The sequence below is a fragment of the Bos grunniens genome, chromosome 5, assembly GCF_055505025.1.
Source record: "Bos grunniens cultivar Pamir isolate PY7600 chromosome 5, Bosgru_T2T1.0, whole genome shotgun sequence".
NCBI lineage: Eukaryota > Metazoa > Chordata > Mammalia > Artiodactyla > Bovidae > Bos > Bos grunniens.
In genome coordinates, this window is record NC_141169.1 from 114346574 (window position 1) to 114357147 (window position 10574).

At 56.9% G+C, this 10574-nt stretch overlaps 1 protein-coding gene across 9 annotated transcripts; it reads right to left on the reverse strand.

The window, feature by feature from the left end:
- Positions 1–1309: 1309 nt before the first annotated feature.
- NAGA (alpha-N-acetylgalactosaminidase) lies at positions 1310–9496 on the reverse strand. 9 transcript variants are annotated; one of them, XM_086403099.1, is made up of 10 exons: positions 9443–9496; positions 8898–8970; positions 7970–8079; positions 7298–7469; positions 6670–6847; positions 6266–6360; positions 5364–5525; positions 3667–3864; positions 2391–2534; positions 1310–1970 (listed from the first exon to the last, which is right to left on the reverse strand). In XM_086403099.1, exons 3-10 carry the CDS (start codon positions 8038–8040, stop codon positions 1836–1838), a joined length of 1155 nt encoding a protein of 384 aa, XP_086259225.1. In that variant the 5' UTR covers positions 8041–8079; positions 8898–8970; positions 9443–9496; the 3' UTR covers positions 1310–1835. The 9 variants fall into 9 exon arrangements, with proteins under 9 accessions (XP_086259225.1, XP_086259219.1, XP_086259224.1 ...); XM_086403093.1 differs by having other exon boundaries at positions 7970–8105; XM_086403098.1 differs by having other exon boundaries at positions 8898–8991.
- Positions 9497–10574: the final 1078 nt, after the last annotated feature.

Genomic DNA, 10574 nt, shown 5'->3' on the forward strand with positions numbered 1-10574 from the left:
CAGGATAAAGTTATACAGCAAGTAAAAACTATCTCTGGGTCTGGAAGGGCACAGTAATCAACTGGTCACATCCAGGCTGATCCCTGGCCCCAAGTCCCAAGTCTGTTGTTCTCAACCACTAATAAATACCACATCCCAGGGTGGTGGAAAAGATTTCTTTCCTGGGACTGGCGAAAGAAGTGTTCCTGCCCAGACCGTTCCATTTGGCTCGAGCAGCACTATGACCAAGACCTGGAGCTGGAGCTGACAGACCTCAGAGGACAGAGGCCTGGGCTAAGTAGGCGTGGGTCCTCCTGAGTGACCCACAGCCTCAAGACATCAACTGGGAAAAGGGAGCTTCCTCTGATGACCCTGGACTCCAGAGATCTTAAATTACCCTATAAAATGCACATTTGAGAGTTCTTTCCACCACACTCTAACATAAGGACCTTAGAACCCTGAGGAAGGGAACATGGGAGAGCCCCCAGAAGAGTTCCTACAGCGGGAACCACGAAAGCCTGGGGCCCGGGTGCTCCAATGTGTGCTCCAAAGCACAAGGAGAACCTACCTCACCTGCTCTGCTGCCCCTTTCCAAAGGGGAACAAGAGCCACCGTGGAAGACAGACGCCCTGAGGCCTTAGCTAAAGAGAGGGCTTGGGAACGAGGAACCAGAGTCAAGAACCAGCCATTCTTTGGATACCCCTTTCCCTAGGAGGAGGAGCAGGAAATATACTTCAGGTCACAGAGAGCCCCTGGACCTTCCTTTGGACACAGCTGAGGGGGCTGAAATTCCTCTCACCCAGGTAGGAGAGGAGAAGCTCAGCAGGGAGCTGGGAGCACTGATGGGCAGAGGATAAGCTGTGTGGCCCCTGTGGGGGAAAGGCAGAGCTCACTGCCCTCGGCTGCTCCAACCAGGGGCGCCGTTGACTGAGGGCCTGTCAGAAAGGGGGAGGGCACCTGAAAGACAGCCCAGACAATGACACAGCATCCCTCAGCAGACCAGGGCCTTTCCCTGTGCAGCCGAGGGGCCGCTGAGTGTGGTCATGGCAGGCAGACCCTGTAACATGTGGACGGGGTAGGGGAGAGGGCCTGGGACATCACTAGCCAGCCGCTCTGTGTTGTCACCACCACGATGCTGGGCGGAGCAGGGATGGCCTGGGGTGGGAGGCAAGCCTGGCATGGTCAGAAGTGTGATCTGCCAGTCGTTGTGGAGTGAGGGGCCGGATGATGCCACATGTCTTCCCTGTGAGGCGAAATCTGAAACCGGCACCTCGTGTCGTGCTCCCCAGAGTCCCTACCACCCATGGCCCCAGGCCCATGTTGCAACTGCTTGACAAAAGAACAGCTTTATTGGTGACCCGAAGGAGCCAAGGTCACTCCCAGGCTGTGTCAGCCTGCAAGGCCTTCTCCGGGCAGGAAGGTTAATCGCATAATTCATGGGAGTTCCTGACAAGAGATCAGAGCTCTACTCCTAATTATAAGAAAAATTCCCAAAATTCCTGATTTCAGAATCAACAAACAGAAGGTCCAAGGCTCGTGTCCTGACAGATATGCGTGTCCCTGCCTGTCCCCACAGGGGAAGCTGACCGAGCTGTTCAACAGTATCTGTGGGGCTGTGCAGACACGGTAGAGGCCCACAGAGCCACAGGAAGTCTCCCTGGGACAAGTTTCCTGGAGAGTTCATGCTCCGGCAGGGAGCGGGACCTGGCCCTCAGCTTGCACCCCGAGTCTGATGAGGTCGGATCGCCAACCGGGCCTGGAGAGCAGAGAACCCCACCGCACTGGCCCTCAGCACACGGACCCTCCATGGTCCAGGCTCAGTGGTGCCGCCACAGCCTGTCACTGGCCCCAGCCCCTCACTGCTGGGGTATCTCCAGCTTCCTGATGGGGTACAGGTACCACATCACCACCCCCGAAGGGTTGATGATCACGGTGAAGTTGGTTTTATCCTGGAGGCCACTGATGATGTCACCCGTGTAGACGTCCTGGGCCTGCAGGGGGAGGACAGCACCAATGCCACCCTAAGGATGGCTGCATGGACCCCACCCCACCCCGCAGAGGATGTAAACGCCTGGACTTTGGCCTGTCTGTGTGGAGCCTCCAGTATGCCCTACAGAAATGGGAGCGTGAACCCCGCAGTCACGTCCCCTCTGGCCAAGCCAAGCGGTGCCCAAGCACAGGCGGGGGTGAGAACCTGAGAAACGTGCCACCAAGACCGGATAAGGGAACCCACGGCCTTGGGGGCTGGCAGGACTCGGTTACACACAGCAGTTCATCTGTGTAGCCTGAAAGCACCAGAGCAGAGAACCGCACCAGCCGGAGGACCCACGGCTTAGGGGGACGGGTGTGTGAGTGAGGACCCAGCAGCGCCCCCAGGAAAGCCCAAAGTCCTGAGACAGCAGAGCACTCACCTCATACACCACGGAGCTGCTGAAGTTCAGGCGGGCGAGGGACGAATGGTAGTGATAAGGCATGTCCATCCTGCGGCTGAAGAAGACGATGGCGCTGGCCTCACTGGCCAGGGGCCGCAAGTACACTTCAATGTGGGATTTCTCCTGGGCACAGAAGATGGCTAACTGGTTTGGGCCCCTGTTCAGCAGGCCCCGAAGCCCCCTTCCCAACCCTCCCTTGAGCTCTGGGTCCTGCCAGCCCACAGAAGCTTAGAGGAGGAAAAACAGCCTCCAGCTCCAACTCCTCTAACTCCACCTTCCTTCCTCCTTTCTCTTTCTTCCCTTCTTCCTTCCTTCTTTCCTTTCCTTCCCTGACTCAACAGATGCTCCTGGACACTTCCTCTGTGCCAGGCCCCCTGTTTGGACGCAACAAATGCTGCCTGAGGTCCTAAGGTCAGAGAGCTCACAGGTTAACAGGAGGGACACCTGTGGACAGCCCCTGGCTCTAGACCGGAGGGCCCAGTCCAGTGGGAATGATGAGCTCTGCCCCGAGGAGCCAGGAGCAGGAAGCCCCGTCCTCCAGAAGGTCTCTGGGCCGGGCTCCGTCAGCCCCTCTGCAGGATCAGACACCTCCTCTGGGCATCACCGGCTCAACGGGTGCCTTCTAGAGTGGTGGAGATTCCTTTTCACTAGGGGGCAAGGGTTCTGCGCAGAGAGCACAAGCTTTGAGGCGACGCTGCTGGCCGCAAGTCCTGTTGTGCCACTCACCAACTGTGTGGCCTTGGGACAAAGGCACCGAGGCGCTTCAAGTTTAAGTTTCCTCGTTTGTAAAACCAGGAAGGAGCACTGCCTTCTGAGAAAATGTATCTAGAATGCCTAGCACACAGCAGGTGCTCAAAAACTAGTAAACGATGCTACCAGTACTTAGTTACAGTCCTTGGTTCAAGCAAGTTCTACACTCTAAGGCAAGCCCCAGTTCTCTGCCAGACATCACAGACTTGCGCAGACGTCTTGTATTAATACTTCCAAACCAGGGGGCCACGCTGTCCCCACGTGCATTTGTGGTGATGTCTCCCTTCCCCCAGTCCCATGAGCTGTCCTGCTCTGGCCCTGCTATTAGCCGGGTAAGTAGGGGACAGTCAGGGCAGCTGCCAGTAGAGCCTCCGACTGAATGCAACCAGGAGGGACTGAGTGGATTTCAGACCCCGATCCCAACCCCTTAACCTCTGGCTTGCAGCCGTGTTTTCAGGGAAGCCAGTCTCAGCTTCCCCCCTTCCCTGCCCCCATACCCCAGTACCTTGAGAATCCTGCGTCCCTGGATGCCTAAGGGATCCTGGTTGATTTTGATCATGAGTGGATTCTGCAGGATGTCCATGTTCTGGGCGGAGATGGTACGCAGGTCTGTGGACATGAACAGGGGGGCTGCCAGCACCGTCCACAGGGCCATCTGGGCTCGGGCTTGCTCGAAGCTGAGGCCAAAGTTCCCGATGAGCAACTGGGGACAGGAGAGAGGAGCGCTCAGCTCTGGCCTCTACAGGGCGGTGGGCATGGGGACCAACCCTAAACTTGTAGCAAGACAAGATAGAGATGGGGAAGACGGCCAGGTATGGGCCCTAGTTCTGCCAATACTGTTCCCTGGCACTGTGGCTTTGGGGTGGGTCAAATCACTTTTCAGAGCCTCAGTGCTTTTTTTTTCCACCAAGAGTGTAGGGGTGATAATATGCTCTGACCATGTCACAGGATGTTGAAAGGATCCAACAAATCCTACTGCCGAAGGCATTTATAAACTGGAACATGGAAGGAATACAGCCAGGGTGGTAGGAAGTCAGACCTGAACAGTGTCTGCTCCTGCCACTAGCTGCCCACCTGCCCTAAAGAGAGTTGCACCAATGGGCACTCCTGTCGCCAGGGCAACCAGTACACTGACAGGACACACATGATGACTGCCAACTCAACACCGTTGTGTACTTAACGAGACCAATTTAGTTACACACTGCATATGTGCCAAATGGTACCAGGCATTTAAAGGATCATCCTTTTGGGGACTCCCCTGGTAGTCAGTGGTTAAGACTCCAAGCTTCCACTGCAGGGGGCACGGGTTCGATCCCTGGGCGGAGAACTAAGATTCTGCATGCCATGCGGCGGGACCAAAAAATGAAAGTACTTGGCCTTGGGCCTAGCACTTAGTAGGTCAGTGAAGGTCAGCTCCTCCCTAACCCCTGGGGAGTTGAGTCCTGTTTACAATAACAGATATGCACTGGCCTAGAAAAATTAAAGGGTCATCCTTTTAACCAAACTCAAAACAACCTTATTACAGGAGCTACTATTTCAATTTTCCAAATGACAAAGCTGAGGCACAGGAAAAATGAAGTCAAGTGCCCAAGGTAAGTGGCAGAGCTGGAGCTCGAACTCTATAGAGCAGGTCCATTTCTCACCCTTTCCACCTGGCCAAGTATTTGTAATTATTATAACTGTCACTGGGGGTAAATACTTGGTGACCAAGTGAAGAGACAGCTATAAAACTGTAGGAGAAACTGCAAGGCAATTTAAGTGGTCAGGGCTGTGAGTGAGGTAGGTATGAGGGGCCAGTTCTGCCTGTGGAGGGAACAGCACAGAGTGCTGAGAGGGGGCTCAGAGGCAGACCTGGCGAAGACAGTCTAGGGAGGGAATGACAGGAGAGAGGGGCTCATGGTGCGCTCCACCCTACAGAGGGGTGATGACCAGAGTCACTCCAGACCAAGTTCTCAAGCTTGAGGAAACATCAGAACCGTCTGGGAAGACTGTTAACAATGGGCATTCCCAGACCCTCCCTGAATATTCTGATCTAAGAGGTGGGGGTGGGGCCCTGGGAAAAGAATGGTACGCAAGCTCCCACAGCACATCCCACATGGTGGATGACACGCTTCAGAGGTGCTGAGCTGGAGCCTGGCAAAGAGCACCCAGGAAGACAGCACAGGGCCGTGGGCCTCGGGCCAGCCCCCTCCATGCTGGTACCATGTCTGGGTCGTTCCAGTGCCCTGGGCCGGCTATCGGCTGCAGCACATCCTGGTGGGTCACAAACCAGTCCAAGACGGACAGCACGCTCCTCCAGGAGTCCTGGATGTCATCGAAGTTGCGCCAGAGGTTGCAGATGTCTGCCAGCAGGGTGTAGTTCACCTGGATTTGGGGGCAGGCAGAGTCCCAGATCAGCGTCACACTGCGGCCCAGAGGCCTGTCCAGGGGCTGGGGAGCCTCGGCAGGGGACACAGAGGGTGGGAAGGGGTAAGAGATCACGCTTTGAGCGTGCTCAGGATGAGGAAGGGCCTCGGAGGGTGCGCCCCTCCTCTGGGGCTGCCCAGGCATCCCCTCCAGGTGTGCTGCTGGCCGGAAACTGACCCTTCCCTCTCATGCCAGTGGGGACCAAGCCCAGGGTACAGAAACCTGGGCTGGGGTACCCATAGCCTTCCTCCCACATGCCCACCCCTGTGTTCTCTCAGGGAGACTGCCACCATCCACCAGGGTTCTCCCTCCAGTCTGCACATCTGATTCCACCCTTTCTAGCATCCCACATGCTGAAGGGCCCCGGCAAGGTGCCCACGAGGCCTTTTGGAGGCTAGACCCCACCTGCCTTGGCTTCACCAGTCTTCTGGCCCTCCAAGCCCATTCAGTACCACCCAGGATTCTGAGTGCTTGCAGGGGAGCCGTGTCAGCACCTGACACACGGCTCCCACACCCTTCAGCCCACCTGACAAGTGTCTCCTCTAAGACTCTGGGCTGGGTCAGGCCCCTCAGGTACTTACGACCCTCCTACAAGTCAGCATGTGAGCAACTAAGATGACAGAAGCTCTGGCTGCACAGAAGGTGAAAAGGCCTGGGTACGGGTGGGCACTGCCAGATGGGTGCAGAAAATGGCTCACCTTTGGGGGGAGGCCCCCTTCGTAGGCTGGCCAACTGCAGGAGAAGGCAATGGGGCGGCCTGTGGCATTCAGGGCAGCGGCCATCTTGGGGTACCCTGGAGAAGTCCAACCACATTTTAGGATGAAGAGACCCAAGGTGATCTCGGGCCTCAGCTTAAACCTCCCCCCACACATGAGGAGACTAATGCTCAAAAGAGCAGGCACCTCCCCTGTACCCAGAGCTGTATACACACTCTGGGCGGAGCAAGGCACCAGAGCTCTGGGAGCCAAGATACCCCTAGGCCCTGGGGGAGAGGAATTGGGAAACACTACCCCCTAGGGGCCATACAGCCAGCCAATGGGGGGCCTTCCACGGCCACCCCTCCCTGTCTACCTAATGGCTCCCAGCCAGCTGCGAGACCCACCCTCGGCCCGCTCCTGGGGGGTTGAGTAGCAGCCATCCAGCTTCAGCATGTCCACCTTCCACTCGGCGAAGGTTTGCGCGTCCTGCACCACTTTGTCTAGCGTCGTGCCCGGGTAACCCATGCAGGTGAAGTTGCCCAAGTCCTCGTAGATGCCCAGCTTCAGGCCCAGGGAGTGAGCCTGGGGCAGGGAGGGGTTGAGAACACAGTGGATACCTCAGGGAACCAGTCACAGGCACAGCTGACCAGGCCCCATTACAACCTTCAGAGGCTCCCGGAAGCCTGGAGGGAAGGGTCCCAGCTTTCTGGCCTGGCTTTGCCTCTGCCACCATGACCCTTCCCCTCCCTCCCACCTTGTGTGGGCTGTCTCGGCCTCTAGGCGTTTCCTCCTGCCATCCTCTCTGCCTTGAATGCCCTCTCTGGGATCAGCCTCCTCCAGAGAACCTTCCTAAAATCCCAGGCTGAATAAGAGGTCCTTCATTGCTCTTGCTCACGACCGTGGCTCACAACTACCTGTTCACGTATCTATTTCCTCCACCAAACTGTTTGTTCTCAGGCAGGGACTATAGAAATGAGCCCTAAGTAGGATGGAGTGGAAAGAGTGGTCTGGCCCTCAGGGTGGGGGGCTCACATAGTCAGCCAGGAAGGCAATGCCGTGGGGGAAGCGCTTGCGATCCGGCACCAGGTTGCCCTTGGCATCACGTCCACCAATCCAGCAGTCATCGATGTTAAGGTATACGTAGCCCAGGTCCCGCCATCCATCCTGCGCCAGCCGGTCAGCCATCTCCATGAAGAGCTGCTCACTGGTGAGGGGCAGGGGAGAGGGCTGCTCAGTGGCCCAGCGTGGGCCTTGCCCTAACCCCACCCCACTTCCTCAGAGTGTTTCAAACTTCTTAGATACTCTGAGTGTGGATCCAGCCTGTAAGTACCATGGCCTTTGCTGTCAAGCTGGAGACTAAGCCAGGCGACCAAGGGTTATGTCCTGAGCCATAAGCAGGGTGGAGCGAATGGGGTGATTTGCCTTCCAGGCCAAGAAGCAGGACTGGGCCAGTGGGAAGCACGTGGGGTCAGGCCTGACCCTTAACCGTGATCTCCTTTCCCTTATCTCAGGGGCTGGGTCCCCTACAGGCCTGAGGTTACCACAGATGCCTCCCTCATGAGCCTGAATGTCAGATGTCTCAAAAGTTATCTCCGGTTGCTTCCTCTCTGGGATGGGGGGGCGGCCCTAACCCTGCCCTCTTTTCGAGCTGACCCCCACCCCCGCCTGCCCCCACTCTTGTCCGGTGGTGCAGACCCGACTCACCTGATGCAGTTCTTCGGGTCCTCACTGCAGTCGATGTTGCAGCGGAAGCGTTCCCAGGCCAGCCAGCCCATGGGTGGCTTCCGCAGGAGCCCGTTCTCCAGGACTAGCACCTGGGACGCCAAGGCCAGCAAGAGCACTGTGGGGGGCGGACTGTGAGTGGCTCCCACCACCCCAGCCCTCTCCCCAGCCATCCGCATGCCGCCCAGCCCCGAGCATTAGGGGAACCAGACTCTCCAGCTTAAGGTGGAATGGGCTCTTCCTGCAACTGCTGGCTCCCACCAGGCTGTGAGTGGGTGGACAGTCCCAGGCATAGGGCGGTGTCTGAGGCCTGGATTCCCCCCTGCTGTCGCCACAGCAGTGCTGGGATCACCAAAATCTAACAGCTGGAGTCACAGCCTTTCTACACCCTGACCAGCTCGCCCTACTCCATTCACACAGAACTTGACAGGACACTGTAGCCAGGCCCCAGGTCTCCTGAGCCCCATCCAGGGCTCGGTGTTCTCTGTAGGCACCCAAGAGGCTTTGGAAGGGCTTAAGAGGTCAGCTGGTGGGAACAGCACCATAGGGCCTTAATTTGCTTATCTGTAAAATGGAATTTCTATACTGACATATATGGCTGTTATCAGCACACCTTGATGTTACAGAAGATAGGGCCTCTGGCTGTGAGGTAGAGGGGGTGAGCAAAGGAGAGAGGTCTCTTTGGAGGGGAACTGATTCTTGCCTGGGAAGGATCTCCTCCTTTTCTGGCCCACCTCCAAGAATAAGAGAGGAACATGTCTCCCCATATGCCCACATCAGAGAAGGAGGCCCAGAAACCACAGGACTGGAACTTCCTCCAGGCATCACCCGCCCCCCTCTCCCCCGCCCCCGCAAGTGGTCACTTACCCCTCCCAAAGCCACACACACCCCACCCGGTCCGTGTGGGTACCTGTCTTCAGCAACATTGCTCTGGACTCAGCGGTCTCAGGACCTGACCAGATCTGCTCTGCTTTTACCAGCCTCTGTATGTCGGGATTTGGAAGCTAAGAAACGTTAGAAAAGCACTGGAAAAAAGAAAGAAAGAAAGAAAAGCACTAGGGTCCCCACTGTTTGGCTAGCCCTGCCGCCCTTGGCTGTGGATCCCACACTGGGAGCCCAAGCCGCCCTCACAGCCCCTAGTCTCTCCCCCCAGCCATCACTTCCCCGAGCCTGGGTTCTTCCGTCGGAAATACTCAACAAGGTATCATGGACGTTAGACCTCACCTCCTCTGCCCTGCTGGGAACCCCGAGTGGTCAAGGGCGACCCTCTGCCAGGCTAGGGTCAGAAAGAGGCAGCTACAGACTACAGGACGCCCAGGAAGATCGGAGGTGGCGGGCCGGGGGCCGGGCCTCCGCTCCCACCGGGGCTGGGTTGCCGCCCCGCCCCCAAAGGCCGCAGGCCCAGCGCCCCAGCCCTGGGAGCCCACCCACAGTCGCCCATCCTCGGCAGCTCACCGACTCTTCCGCTGCGATCTGAGCCGCCGCCTGGTTCTGTCTCCCGAGTAGACTACCGCCGCAGTCACCTGATTCGTCTACCGCGTTCCAGTGGGGCGGGGCCTGACGGACGCAAACCTTCCCGGCGGAACCTATCAGAATCCCCCTAGCAACGTCCCGCCCCTCCCTACACGGGCCCAGAAAGCCCTCGGAACCTCCCAAAGCCCCTCCTCCTTCGAGCTCCGGCTCTGCGCGCTCCCGAGGCAGGCACGCGCCCACCGCACAAGCTCCTCATCTTCGCCGAGCTAGTCCTTTCGCTTCTGCCGGGTCCCTTAAGGCGAGGATTCAGTTCAGTCGCTCAGTCGTGTCCGACTTTTTGAGACCCCATGGACTGCAGCATGCCAGGCCTCCCTGTCCATCACCAACTCCCGGAGCTTACTCAAACTCATGTCCATTGAGTCGGTGATGCCATCCAACCATCTCATCCTCTGTCGCCCTCTTCTCCTCCCGCCTTCAATCTTTCCCAGCCTCAGGGTCTTTTCCAAGGAGTCAGTTCTTCGCATCAGGTGGCCAAAGTTTTGGAGTTTCAGCTTCAGCATCAGTCCTTCCAATGAACATTCAGGACTGATTTCCTTTAGGAAGGACTGGATCTCCTTGCAGTCCAAGGGACTCCCAAGAGTCTTCTGGATAGGGCACTGTAGATGCTCATTTAATAGCTGTGGCATGGATACTTGCTGAGGGCTTTTTTAAAGAAAAATGAGAGTATGCCCTGGAGTATGGCCCATAGTAAACCACTCAGAAACTGTAGTGGAAGATGAATAGGCGCAACGAACCACTTTTTAAAGCCAGGAGACTCTCCTACCTTGCCTGACACTTGGGCCACCTGTTATGCTTATCCAGACACTCTGCATTCTTTCTGTTTTCATTCATCACATTCCTACTGAGCAACAACTAGATACCAAACACTTTATTTTTGGCAACCTTCACTTGGATGGTCAAAGGCATTTCAAACAGAACTGGCTCCAAACACCGCCACTTTCATATCTCAGGTTAATGGCAACTTTCCTTCCAGATGCTCAGGCCAAAACATTAGAGTTCTCCTTGGCTCCTCTTCCCCTCACTCCCTACGTCCAGTCTCTGTGCAGACCTAGTA

Bases quoted from the DNA above. Each gene is read 5' to 3' on its own strand.
- NAGA (XM_086403093.1), bottom strand. The intron at 6,848-7,297 runs GTGAGCCCCCCA...TCCCTGCCCCAG, and splicing joins TTGCCTTCCTGGCTGACTAT to GCTCACTCCCTGGGCCTGAA. The intron at 6,361-6,669 runs GTGGGTCTCGCA...GGACTTCTCCAG, and splicing joins CCCCCAGGAGCGGGCCGAGG to GGTACCCCAAGATGGCCGCT.